General features: G+C 39.9%; 1 protein-coding gene and 1 long non-coding RNA gene across 3 annotated transcripts; both read left to right on the forward strand.

Moving 5' to 3' along the window:
• Positions 1–3,815: 3,815 nt before the first annotated feature.
• On the forward strand, positions 3,816–8,097 carry LOC134009880 (uncharacterized). Of its 2 annotated transcripts, none has more exons than XR_009928279.1 (5): positions 3,816–3,933; positions 4,498–4,857; positions 6,269–6,379; positions 7,462–7,568; positions 7,754–8,097. It is a non-coding gene; the product is annotated as an uncharacterized LOC134009880 (long non-coding RNA). The 2 variants fall into 2 exon arrangements; XR_009928278.1 differs by having other exon boundaries at positions 3,840–3,933; positions 4,495–4,857.
• A 3,011-nt stretch (positions 8,098–11,108) lies between these two features.
• Positions 11,109–11,975, forward strand: LOC134009745 (protein S100-P-like). The gene is made up of 2 exons (XM_062449384.1): positions 11,109–11,297; positions 11,686–11,975. The coding sequence occupies exons 1-2, from the start codon at positions 11,160–11,162 to the stop codon at positions 11,824–11,826; spliced, it is 279 nt and encodes a 92-aa protein (XP_062305368.1). The 5' UTR covers positions 11,109–11,159; the 3' UTR covers positions 11,827–11,975.
• The last annotated feature ends 2,639 nt before the right edge of the window (positions 11,976–14,614 follow it).

The following is a 14,614-nucleotide window of genomic DNA, read 5'->3' on the forward strand; positions in this document are numbered from 1 at the left end:
CCATAATTGTTCCCAGGAATCTGAAAGACTCCACAGTGTTAACTGGGGAGTCACACGTGTGTGTATTTAAGTGTGTGTGTGTGTGGGGGGGGCGGCATGACCCTACTGTCAACAACAGAGGAACACTAGGACAGTCCTGTGCAACAAGACTAAATACACAGGTTTCAGAATAACCTTTTAGTCTGGTCCAGCCACAGCCGTTCCCCAGTATGTTTCCCTATGTGTGTTTTCCTTTCCCTCTGCGCCCCCTGCTGGTTCCTCTGTGTTCGTGTGGGTCCTGCCTGGATCCTGCATATCATGCATACTGGATCCTGCATACTGGATCCTGCATACATGCCACTCATGGCCCAGAAATACATCTAACCCGGTTTTTCAGCTTTTTATCGTCTACTTAGTAGGCATTTGATTCCGTTAATTTCAAACATTTGAAAACATGCTACCTATTTATGTTAGGGATATGCTATATGACACGACATAGGTCTTTTAGAAATTGAATAGTTTGTCAAAAACTAAAAACTAAAAACATATTTTTAAGTGATGGCTGCATATGCTTAGATGCCAGTCAGATTATATCCATGGTCAAATAGCAATTTTCCGACTCATCCAGATGTACTATTCTACACCGCAAGTCCACACTGACTTTAAAACTTGACGTTTACACTACTTAAGACTTGACGTACTTTGAGCGTAGTCTGCACCCACGTCCAAATGGATAAATGCTGAGTTTTGTGTAGAACGCTCGACCTCTGACTTGACAAGCGCGACCACTACCAACTACGCCAAAGAAAAGCTAGCTCTTCGTTGACGCGGGTGGCCTGTTACATACCTGAGGAGTGAGTTTCACAGGTTCACACTGATGAAGAAAGTGTTTGGTCCGTCTCTTCATAAACAGAGTGACTAAGTTCAGTTGAGTTCTGGATTTTATTACGTATTTATCAATCTGCAGATTGGGAGAGAAAACCAGACCTCTGACAATAAATGACCTCTGACAATAAATGACAACACAACACCAGGCTTAGGTCTCAATCATGTCTCTCTCAGCCCTGAAAGCCGGAGGACCATCTTTTATAGGGCACAAGAATGTAAACATAGATTGTGACAGTTAGGCAGTAATGACGTTTCAACAGTCTCAGAGAAAGAGATTCACTGCTCCCAACACATGACAACTCTCAGACTAGAGAGTTCATAGTTGGAGCTCTCCTTGTAGTCATGACAAGGAACGTTTAGCCAGTACTTTCTCCTGACCCCGAACATCTATTAACCCTGACACATAGACACAATATACTCTTATTAATAGCAAGCTTACATGAGAACGTACTAACTAGTATCCAATGACTAGTTCTATTGATTAGTGAATAATGTAAGCTCACAGGAAATCCCAATTTCTTCCACAACACCCGTTTCACGTGCGTGCCTAAGTTTGTTTTCAAATAAATATCAATATTTATTCTAGGTATTGGTTTATTTTGGACTGTAAAAAACACAGCAGCTTCAATAAATTTACTTTGGTGATTGGAAATTCAGCCTAAATGTAGCACTTAGCTCCTGTAGTAGATAAGTTATTAAAGAGGACCAGAGTCTAGGTTCGGTAGGAGCAGTTGGTATAGTTAAACAATGGAAATATTACTATAGTAAACACACCACAGACCATAAGATGAATTGAAATGCCGGCTTCTTTATATAAGAATAGTAAAGAAATGAGTTGTTTAGATAGAATAGAGTTGGTACCATATGACACATTTACAATACAATTAACATAACACACGTGTTACATACACATCTTCAAATGAATTAAATTCAATTTGAAATTCAATCTTTTTCTTTTAGACAACGAAATGATTTACTAGTTACTAGTTTTGTTTTATCAAATTCCTAATTTTACTTCTGTTTAATTTAGTTTTTAAACAGTAACTTGGAATTATTATTTGCTTTCTATTTCAGTTAACTCTATTTATGAATACGTTCTATTAAGTTCTAAATGTATATTGAATTAGGCCTATTTAAACCTCTAATTTACTTTCATATGTTACACCTCAGCTAAACCAGTGAGTTATTATAATAGCATTAGCATAACCCAGCATATGCTTCACCAACATACATAGGGAAAATAATATGCATACAATCAAAATCGAGTTTCAAGTATAACATTCAGATATATCAAAAGAAAACATTATAAACATACTGTGAATGTAATGCTGTATATTCAGTTCAGTGTGTGGTAACAAGTTCAGACGGATTCTTTCTTACGAACACTTGTGTAGTTCTAAATTCCACTTGAGGTAGGAACAGTCCGTCGATCTGAGAACCACGTGATCCAACGTTCATACGAACTTCTGATTGAAGTAATGCAGGTTTCTGTCAGTCCTACCGTTCGTTGGACAAAAAAAAGTTTCGGCTCGTGTCAGAAAAGCTTTCTGCCGATGGAACAGGATTCAGTTCAGTGCGGTTACTCGCTGGGAAGGCTCGCCGTCTGTTGTCCTGCAAGCATGGAGCTAGGATGCTAGCATGGATGCAGCCGCATGGATATGTTTAGCTCCACACGGTTTTCTCGGTGTCTCTCAATAACCTAATAACTAATGTTAAAATAACCACAGTCTACCGACGTAGACAGAACACAACTCAAAGCACTTTTAGAAAATAAAATAAAAGCTTACAACAATACCAATGCAGTCTTTTCAAGTTATTTAGCTAGCTCACTGGTTTCAACAACTTTGATATTTATTGTTATCTTATTTAACCTGGTTAAATCATGAAGATATTCCTAATATTATGAAATTGATATATATATATATATATTATTGGTATTTATTCAAAATCGAACAATTTTAATCCAGGTTACATAAACAACCCTTAATATTTTGAGGGTTCTTTTCCAGCAAGTATTTCAAATATTGTATTCTGAAAATGTGAACCCAAGCCTAACAGACAATTATTTGACTTGTTTAGATGGCTCTCCCCTCTGCTTCTATAGTTCCTATATTCAGAAGAAAGACTGTGACTTCCTGTGACTTCCTGTCTATCCAAGGCATCTGTCATGTCATCAACAAACATAATTGCACAACTGTTTTGTAGTTGTCAATTTAATTATAGAATAATGATTTGTTAATGACAAAAAAACACAATAAAGGATACTTTTTTATCTGCCTGACTTTCTTCCTATTCTTTGTTGATGTTTTCAGTGTATTGCCTATCCAGACAGGCTACCTGTAGTGAACATGTCTGTCATTTCTAAGTGCTTTCACAGATTTAGCAACTATTCATAAGCTACTTAAAAAGACGTTGGTGAATTTAATTTCGAAAATTAATGAAATTAAGTGGTGATAGGGAATACAGTAATGTATAAAAATAATAGAGGAGTGATGGAGAGAAAGACAGGGCTGCTTTGTGGTTAACACCTTTCTTGAGGGTTTAGGTTGGTTGAGGGGAAGTTCTATGGGCATATGTGAAGCCCTCTGTGACATGCTTGCGTGTAAAAAGGGCTATACAAATAAATTTGATTTGATCTATGCAAGCAACAAAACAAGTTCCACAAAATGCACGTCAGGGGGGTATTCCAGAAAGCAGGTTATGCAACATAACCGGGTAAGTTAACCCACCAGCTGATTCACAATGTTGCAGCAACTTACTGGCAATGTTGCTACAACGCTGGGTGTCAGCTGGGGAGTTAACTTACCCGGGTATGTCACATAACCTGCTTTCTGGAATACCCCCCAGATGTCATTCTCACGTCTAGGGGGAGATAAGAGAGAGCGAGAGAGAGAGAGAGAGAGAGAGAGAGAGAGAGAGAGAGAGAGAGAGAGAGAGGGGGGGGGGGGGGGAACCATAGCCCCCTAAAGGCTAAGTGACATGACTCATCCTTAAATCAGTCTAGAAACATGAAGCATGCAGTAGGCTGCCTGTTCTTCTCCTCTCTCTGTTCTCTATCCTCTTGGGGTAAGTTAAACTTGCATTTAACCTCATCATAACTTTGGTGATTTTGTTATGATTGTGATTGTGATATGGTGATTCCAAATCCTACTGAGACAATATGAAATAGATACTAACATGAATTGTTGCAGAGGGTCAAAGCACCCTACCCTATAACATCTGCATAATTTAGGGAACATTTCTTGGCAATAGCATATGTTTCCTCCAATTCTGATAGGCTAAACATTATATTTAAATGTGTGAACATTCTAAGTCATTATGAGAGTTTTATTTATATAGTTCACATAATTCACATATTTATAGTGGAATAACTGTTATTTGTGTAGTGTATCTACTAATCACAAAATAAGGAAGCAAATAAGACGTTACAGTAAATTAAATTAAAGTGTAAGGAGTGTAGCGCAACAAGTTTACATTCAAATACATTCTTGAAATTGATATGCACCCCCGTCCCACACACACCAAACTCAGATCATGAATGCTGTGTTGCGTAAGTACAGTAACTCATATTCTAACGTCAATGGATGATTTGTTACTACAAGGTTCTGTTGTTCTCTTTACCTTCAGCAGATATCCATGGCTTGGTGGTGACCCAGTCTCCTCATGAAGTGACAGTCATTGAAGGAAACACTGTTCACATCCACTGCTGCTGGAATCTGGACTCAGAGAGAACAACAGTTGTCTGGAAAAAGAACAAAACTACTATTGATTCTACATCTTCCTCTATAAATGAATCAATGCAATGTCAAGAACAAGCTCAGCACCATGCAGCTTGTAAATGCTCAAATCTGACCCTCTCAAACATCACTGTAAATGACTCTGGTTTATACATCTGTCAAGTAAACATAGATATACCAAAGCTTCTTCAATCAGGAGGGAATGGAACCAACATAACAGTTACAACCATCAAACAAGTTAACATGACAAACGGTAAGCATTAAAACAAATGCACATTTTAGGTCTATACACACAAGCCTATGGGGGTGAGCAAGGAACCACAAATGCATCCTGTGTGATACCAGGTAAGGCTAAGGGGTCCAAGCTGCGTGTGAACAAATGTGACTGAGCTAACTGTGCAGAGATGTAAGACATTCAAATTGAGGAGGTTGAGATCAAAGTTCCTCGACATCAAGATTCTCAATTGGAAAGACATTTTCATGCAGCCAAATATTCTGGTTTTTAAAACTTGGGAAGTTGACAGCATTGATTGAATGCATATTGTCTAAGAGGAGGAATATGTGGTGATGAGCCATGTCTTAAATGAATAATAATAATTAATTATTATTCATAATGATTAATTAATTAATAATTACAAGTTTCCTATCAGGGACCCCTCACGCCCTACCACTTTACATAAATTACAAATTGTGTAATAGAAAAAAATCCTGCGCTGAGCCAAGGTAATACAGTAGACATGAATGAGTTAACCTTCTTGTGTTGCAAACAACCAGAATATTTATGCAATGGAAGCCCTTGCAATCTAAATGGAATATGATCCCACCATCATAACTTTACTGGGCCCTGCAACACAGTGGCTTTTAGATATTTTTACAAGCTGTATGTGTAATTCTGAATCAGACTATAACAACAAATGCATCCTGTGTAATACCAGGTAAGGCTAAGGGGTCCAAGCTATAGGTTGTCCAACAGTTCAGAAAGCGGGGCTGCGTGTGAACAAATGTGACTAAGCTAACTGTGCAGAAATGTAAGACATTCAAATTGAGGAGGTTGAGATCAAAGTTCATCAACGTCAAGAATCCTCAATTGGAAAGGCATTTTCATGCACCCAAATATTCTTGTTTTTACAACTTGGGTTGACTTGGGTCACGATTCTTAAACACGATTCTGCATTGATTGAATGCGTATTGTCTAAGAGGAGGATAATGTGGTGATGAGCCCGGTCTTAAATTAAAAATAACTATCCAGTTTCCTATCAGGGACCCCTCACGCCCGACCACTTTATATAAATTACAAATTGTGTAATAGAAAAGAATCCTGCGCTGAGACAAGGTAATACAGTAGACATGAATGAGTTAACCTTCTTGTGTTGCAAACAACCGGAATATTTATGCAATGGAAGCCCTTGCAATCTAAATGGCATTTGATCCCACCATCATAACTTTACTGGGCCCTGCAACACAGTGGCTTTTAGATATTTTTACAAGCTGTAAGTGTAATTCTGACTCAGACTATAACAACACACACACACCTCTAGGTTTGTGAGTCTACATAAAAACATTACTGTTCATGGCTTGTGTGTATACTCTATTACATGTTGTAGTATATAGAGACTTTGAGAGTAACTTTTATATTATTCAAACACATTTATTTTAATACACAGGAAAAGAAGAAGAAGAAATCAACCAATCACATCTCCTGTTTACCATCATTTCTCTGGCTGTCCTGGCTGTCCTCTTCTTGGCTCTATTCAGCTTTTTGATTAGAAAACACGGTATGTACTGTGACATTTCTGATATAATGAATATTTAATATGCACATAGTTACTCAGAAATAATCACATGAATATGATTTGTTAGCCTTAATTTAACCTGTTAAGTCTTTCAAGTCAGAAACTGAATTTACTTTACAGTTTTAAATGCAGACACATCTCAGAGAAATACAACTAGATTTTTTTTCCTGCATCTCAAAAATAGCCATCACATGCTTCTCAGTGTTACACAGTACGTAATGTTAGAATGTTCTGGCACTCTAGTTTTACTTCAGCGTTGGCTCTGTCTGCCATCTACACTGTTCTCCATAGGCAGAAATCCCGGGGGGGACACGACCCCCCCCCCCCCCCCTCCTGGGAAAAATATTATTTGTTCCCCCCAATAAATCACTGTAAACATAACTATGTAATTTCAATAATATTAATAATACGCAATGAAAGCGCTTTGCAGATTATGGACACAATGGCGCTTTTTTAATGTGCTATGTGTTACAGAAGTAATGTTGGTGTGTACAGGGAGTCAGGTGGCTGAGCGGTTAGGGAATCGGGCTAGTAATATGAAGGTTGCCAGTTCGATTCCTGGCTGTGCCAAATGACGTTGTGTCCTTGGGCAAGGCACTTCACCCTACTTGCCTCGGGGGAATGTCCCTGTACTTACTGTAAGTCGCTCTGGATAAGAGCGTCTGCTAAATGACTAAATGTAAATGTCCCTCTCAGGAATTGCTCTTGAGAAAATGTCATATAATTGTCCCCCCCAAAGTTGATAGCAGATTTTCGCCACTGCTGTTCTCAACAGCCCTCATAAACAAATGTGCTACATTGTACACTACAGTAAATACAAAATTCCATAAAGAACCATTTTCAGTTCTTAATGCTGCTGTTTAGAACCTTGAACGCTTTGTTCTGAGCTGGGTGAAACGGTTGACCTGTGGAGCATAGGCCTTAATGTAATTTAGTCATTACTTTTAGTGAAAACAACACAGTAAACACCCAATAGACTTCATCCTGTCACTGCAACATAATCTCAGTCCTCTAATTTGGTGTTGATATAGTTGTTTTATGATGCATGTTTTGTATACTTCTAGTCTTGGATTCAGAGAATACAGCCAGGGTGATATACGAGGCCCCGCACCCTGGGTCAGAGGAGTCTGATGGCCAGAGCACCAATTCCTCCAGGGGATCTACCCAGTGGGTCAGTATGCATATTCAAAGTACTCAGTGCAGAGCTGTGTGTTCACAATTATTATGAAATGTATATGTAATAGAAAAAAATCTGCCCACATAGTAAAGCTCTTGATAGGGATACAAAACTAAGCAGGGGATTATTGTTTTCACTTTAACTTAATTACTGACTCTCTTTCTCTTTTTCCCTCTCAGTGTCAAGTCCAGGTGTACGAATCTTTCGATTACTTTGCTGTCGAAGACAACAAAGGAAAAGGATGAAAGGATGTCTCAGCTCATTTCAACCTTTTTTTAATCTCCACTGTACTGTCTGCATACTGTATTTCTATTATTCATTTCATTTTATTGCTGTAATTATTTGCTTATTTTTTATTGGCCTAAAAATACAAACGTCTGATGAAGACAACTTTGTTTCTTTCACAAAAGTTTTTTGTGTGAGAGGATATGAACCTGTGCCTAAACCGGAATTGAGCAATAGTTCACCATTACACACTTGTGATGCTCTAGATAAGCTTCTCTGAGTTTGTGCCTTGCATGTGTGTGCGTGTATTTAAGTGTGTGGGGGGGGGGGGCGGTGGTGGGGGGAGGGGGTGGGGCGGGCAAAAACCATTACACACATACATTTAGAGCAATTTATGTACTGGGTACGCGCTCGTGGTACGCACGTGTGATCTATGTCTGCTGGTCCGCCTATATCTGTGTCTCTGTGCATCTGTGTGTGGCATACAGACTACGACCAAACGACAGTAAAACAAGCCTCTTACTCTGTAGCCATGACCCTACTGTCAACAACAGAGGAACACTAGGACAGTCCTGTGCAACAAGACTAAATACACAGGTTTCAGAATAGCCTTTTAGTCTGGTCCAGCCACAGCCGTTCCCCAGTATGTTTCCCTGTGTGTGTTTTCCTTTCCCTCTGTGCCCCCTGTTGGTTCCTCTGTGTTCGTGTGGGTCCTGCCTGGATCCTGCATATCATGCATACTGGATCCTGCATACTGGATCCTGCATACTGGATCATGCATACTGGATTCTGCATACTGGATCATGCATACTGGATCATGCATACTGGATCCTGCATACTGGATCATGCATAGCCTACTGGATCCTGCATACATGCCGCTCATGGCCCAGCAATACATCTAACCCGGTTTTCCAGCCTTTCATCGTCTACTTAGTAGGCTTTTGATCCCGTTCATTGCAAACACGTGAAAACATGCTACCTATTTATGTTAGGGGTGTGCTACATGACACGACATAGGTATTTAAGAAATGTAATAGTTTGTCAAAAACTTCATAAACATAAACATATTTTTTAAGGGATGGCTGCATATGCTTAGATGCCAGTCAGATTATGGACAAATAACAATTCTCCGACTCATCCAACTGCACCGCAAGTCAAATTTGCAGTTTACACGAGTTAAGACTGTACGGTTTTCTTTCTTACCGTCGTTTCACAAATGAGGACCATTGTGTCCAGGACCAGACCTGCGTGCGTGTGTGCCTAAGTTTGTTTTCAAATGTGGGTGAGGCAGCTTTTTTAAATAACTGAGGATGCAGCCATTACATCACTCATAAGAAAGATAATGAAACCTACACTACGTCGATCTGCTCTACACCGCAACAGTGTCTCCACTGTGGAAAGTGTGGTGTGTGCTCAATGATAGGTCAATGACAGGAAATGGAAACATCTGAAATCTTTGACGACTGTATCTGTAGCAGAACTGAGTAACGGCAATAGGGGACAATAAAGAGAGACGGATAGAGCTGTCTTAAGAATAGTTCTCTTGTCTTTGTCTATTTCTCCACTTGATGCCTCGTCCATTAATTGTATATAGCGGATCAAGTTATCCCGTAGCCTACTTCTCAGCTTGAGAAATACAAGGTGTTGCGTGAGAGCGTGATAAATGGTTGAAATGTGTGAGTCTAACGGCGAATGCGTGATCGGAGTGGGCGGATCGATCTAAAGTATCGATACCAACGTTGGTATCAGTATTTTGATTGATACTCGCGTGATGAGATCGATACTTAATTTTCAATTTCTCTTCTCTACATTCAGTACACAACGGGTTGTGCAAACCCCGCTCTTCTCACTTCGCTCAAGCTCACTTTGCCCCTCCCCCACCTCCCCTGCTATGCTGCGAGTTGTTGCCGGCGTGCACGTGCAGTAACATGACCCAGCAGCACACTATACTAACTGTATTTTTGACAAAACTCTTTGTCCTGCGTTTTATTATGATCATACTCATGATCAACTAATTAAAGGAAAAATCACAAAATCATTCAATGATCATGAAAATTCAAATTTGCATATTGATGATGCATTCACTTCATAAAGTATGAGGCATTGCTTTTCCCTACACGAAAGTAGATAATCTGTTTTTCTAAGTAAAAAGTATCGGTATTGGTATTGGCAATACTGGCCCTGTATTTCCTTGGTATCGGATCGATACCTAAATTTGCAGTATCGCACACCCCTAAGAGAGCCCTGCTCTAGTGGTGTGTACCGGATACTGGCAGGCATATACTTTGTGGTAACTGAAAGTGTGATGTTCTGAAAAGGCTTGTAGAACATTTACGAGTCTGATGAGAGTGTGACAATGAAATAGCAAAGACAAGGTGAAGGTCAAGATGCAAGTCAAGATGTCAAGGTCAAAAAAGGACTTTAATTTAAATCAATTTATCAAGTATAACAGTCTGTTATACATCAAGCAGTAGAGCACTCCTTGGTTATACCTAGTACTACTCTTTTAAAAGTTCCCAAACACATCCCATGCTTCAACTTAGACACAGTCTGTTATGGCCAAACCAAATAAAAAACTTTGTTTTGAGTCACATTGACTCAACACAAATGGCTCAATGAGTCACATTGGTTTTGAGGGAATTGATTAATCAGACGCACCCACATCACTCTAAAAACACAATGGTGCTTCAGTATATAGACACACATTTCTGATACATTCACAATATGAATTTACAACAATTACATTTCACTTCCACTGCTGTCATGCTACTATTATAAATGCTACTGCCCTAGCTTGGGGAATACTTTTCTTATGAGGCGTTGGCAGTGCACCTTAGTGCAGTGCCTGTCGGCAGTAAATGCTTGTGTAGTGACCATTGGCGTCTCACGAGATCCATAGCTCCATCGCTTATTGCAGCTCAAAGGGGTTACATTTATTTCTCTCAAAATCTATCCATGGCTCCATTTCTAAGCGAATCGCTCATGCAAACAGCTCTTCACATGCAACACCGCATTTTAACTTCATACAATGCTCGGCTCTTGAGAAAATCAGACAGAGATTCTTGGATTTATAGGTAGAGCCTAAATTATAAAAAAGAATATTGTCCAAAACTGGGCAGTGGTGCCACATTTGCCATAGGCGTTTCCCATTAACGAGTCTATTGACACAACCGCTAGCCACCCTTAAATCAAACACAGACCCACACACACAGAAGTTAATAGCTTCTTTTTTTTATCAGTCTAAAGCTGAGCCAAGGCGGGAACAATAGCATATAAATAGGATTCTTCTCCCTTCTTTCCTGACTCCTCTTATTCTATCCAGCAATCTCAGTTTGAGGGTTTTTCTCAACGTCCTCCACCATGTCCCAGCTCGAGACAGCCATGGCCATTCTGATGAGGACCTTTGATATGTACGCTGGAGCTGAGGGCAGCAAGGCCACCCTGAGCAAGGGGGAAGTGAAGACCATGATGGAGAAGGAGCTCCCATCACTCTTGAAGGTAAGACCCAAATCTGTACTCTCTCAGATACAAAAGAACCTCAACTACTTTCTTGCTGAATTACATTACATTTACATTTAGTCATTTAGCAGACGCTCTTAACCAGAGCGACTTACATTAAGTACAGGGACATTCTCCCCTTACAATACAAATTTAATTACACGTCAAATATTATTCCCAAATTAGAGATATGTGTTTTTGAATGTGTTTGGATAGTGTTTTAGTCAAGTAACACGTTTTGATAACCCAGGATGGTCTAACTTTTAAAGGAACATTAACATAAGAGAAAACAGTTGCACAATTATCTTATTCCCAAACCCTGGAATGTGAGAACAAACATAGGGTAACTAACCCTACGGTATAAATACTCTTTCAACTATCTCTCCAGGGAGCTAAGAACCAGGGTGAGGTGGATAAGCTGATGAAGTCCCTGGACTACAACGGAGACTCTGAGGTGGACTTTAGTGAGTTTGTGGTCCTGGTCGCTGCTTTAACTTGCGCCTGCCACGACCGTTGCGCCAAGAAGTGAAGCTTTCCATCTGTGATTCACTAGCCTCTGACTATGACTTGTTTTCCATACCCTTCGGTGTTTGTCTATGTCTGCTGTAGTGTGCACACGTCTGATGTCAGCAGACAGTTCACAATGTGTTTGCTTTATAAACAAAATATACATTTAAATGACTGTGACTTTTTTTAAATTAAGATTTGCAATGGTGGATATCCTATTATCTCCTATTGAGAACATTTCATTACACTATACACACAGAACTCTGTCATACACGGGTAGCTCATGAAAGAAAATTATACCAGAAGGATACAAAGTCCCTTTAGACCATGTGAAGAGCTTGTCTGTTTCTCAAAGCACGACCAGCTAGAGGCAGGGGTACAATGTGTCTTGTCTCGATGTGATTTGCACGTGAGCAATACCACTGGCAGACCACGGTTTCTTTTTGCTGATTTCCACCATGTCCTCTTTCAAAGGTAACTAAGCAAGTTTCACAGACAAGCGGATGGAAAAAACTAAGGCGTGCAAGCCACAACAACAGAGATGTGCGTATGTAGTTAGTGTGGCCAAAGGTTATATTCTGCAGAGGTTTCAGTATCTGTTGTGTGTTCATAGTAGCCTTATTGTCAACACTATTCACATTCATACATTCATCAAGTAATGGACAACACATTAAATGAGATGCCGAGAACATAATTTATTGTAGCTTGCAAGTTCAATACCTTATCCAGACATTGGAAATTGAGACATTTCAAATAAATTATATTCTAACCCCGCTCCCAAGTCTCAAAATTTAAAAAGGTATTTCTATCTCTCACTATAAAAACAAGCTTTTAGAAATCATTACAATAAATAGGCCAATCACCAATTTCCCCACAGGGACATAAAAATCATCTATTCTGTTCTACTCTATTATGTGGTATTCAATGACCAGGTTACACATTACATTTAGCAGACGCTCTTATTCAGAGCGACTTACAGTAAGTACAGGGACATTCCCCCCGAGGCAAGTATGGTGAAGTGCCTTGCCCAAGGACACAGTCCTTGGCACGGAATCGAACCAACAACCTTCTGATTAATAGCCCGACTCCCTAACCGCTCAGCCATCTGACTCCCTGAATTACAATACAAATTTAATTACACGTCAAATATTATTCCCAAATTAGAGATATGTGTTTTTGAATGTGTTTGGATAGTGTTTTAGTCAAGTAACACATTTTGATAACCCAGGATGGTCTAACTTTTAAAGGAACATTAACATAAGAGAAAACAGTTGCACAATTATCTTATCCCCAAACCCTGGAATGTGATAACAATGTGACTTTTTTTAAATTAAGATTTGCAATGGTGGATATCCTATTATCTCCTATTGAGAACATTTCATTACACTATGCACAGAACTCTGTCATACACGGGTAGCTCATGAAAGAAAATTATACCAGAAGGTTACAAAGTGCCTTTAGACCATGTGAAGAGCTTGTCTGTTTCTCAAAGCACGACCAGCTAGATAGGCAGGTGCCCAAGGACACAACGTCATTTTGCACAGCCAGGAATCGAACTGGCAACCTTCAGATTACTAGCCCGATTCCCTAACCGCTCAGCCACCTGACTCACATTACTGCTGTTAGAATGTTCTGCAAAACATTTACCTCCATTTTAGAAACTGATACAGTGCCCCATATAACATCATGTTGGGAAGCCTTTTCTATTGTCATTGCGAGGATACTGGGGATATTAATTGGGTGAGCAGTTTGTGAGACCCATGGCACCATCCCCTGGTGCAACATGGTCTTATTAGTAGGCCTATTTATTTATCCAAACAACATCACTCGTGGCACCCCTTGGGTCCTGAACAATACACCGGCAGATTTTCTACTTCATGTAATAGCTGGTTTTCAAGAAAATAGTCCCATGCAGACAGACAAACAGACAGACAGACAGACAGGCAGACTCTTGGCATCATAGTTAGATGCAACGCTGTGTAGATGCTGCCCTCGTGTGGTCATTGCCTTTTCACATACATTTTGCTGAGGGTGCATGAAATAGACATCATAGTAGTCAAATATGGCCAATAATATAAATAGACTGTGACTCTAACTCATGTAACATTTGTTGCTTTACAGCATTCAATAGGACACATGTCCCATTATGATTCAAGGCGATTTTAATCAAGAATGAATCCCTACAATTTCATCTTCCATCCAACCACAGGGGCTTCAAGGATTGTTCTGAAACGTGCAAGGAGTGTAATTGGATTGCAAGGTTGTTAAGGACACTCTCCCTCACTCTTTCTCTCGCTGCATCTCTCTTCCTCTCTCCCTACCTCTCTTACTACATCTCTCTTTCGTTATCTATGTCTCTCTCTTTGTGAGTGTATCTCTCTCTCTCTCTCTCTCTCTCTCTCACTCCCTATCTACCCCACTCTCTCCAGCAGGCATTAGGGGCTTATCTGGGGATTACGATCCAGAGGGGAGGAGGAGATGATATGGGAGTCAGGAGACACAGGTCGTGGTGGGGGGTAGGGTTAACACACACACACACGTCCTCTCTCTTTGAGACAAGCATATAAACGTACACACACAGTGTAAGTGGATGCTGAAGTATGCAACTTGCGAGCTTTGATCTGGTTCCAGCCAGAGAAGGTTTAGCGTAAAAGTGCTTAGTTCCTGGTGTGAGCTGAAATACCTACAGGTCAACGTCTGAACACTGTAGGACTCTGTTGCTGCAAATTGAGTGATTAATTCAATACTTTGAAATGACATTAATGTTTACAAGGCTGTGACTTGCACTGTACATAATTTAACAGAAGTGA

Source organism: Osmerus eperlanus, chromosome 23 (assembly GCF_963692335.1).
Source record: "Osmerus eperlanus chromosome 23, fOsmEpe2.1, whole genome shotgun sequence".
In the NCBI taxonomy this organism is placed as follows: Eukaryota; Metazoa; Chordata; class Actinopteri; order Osmeriformes; family Osmeridae; genus Osmerus; species Osmerus eperlanus.

What these genes read in the sequence shown, in the direction of transcription:
- LOC134009745 (XM_062449384.1), top strand. Translation starts at nt 11,160, where the DNA reads ATGTCCCAGCTCGAGACAGCCATGGCCATTCTGATGAGGACCTTTGAT. An exon ending in AGCTCCCATCACTCTTGAAG is followed by an intron (nt 11,298 to 11,685) that starts GTAAGACCCAAA and finishes CTATCTCTCCAG; the next exon opens with GGAGCTAAGAACCAGGGTGA.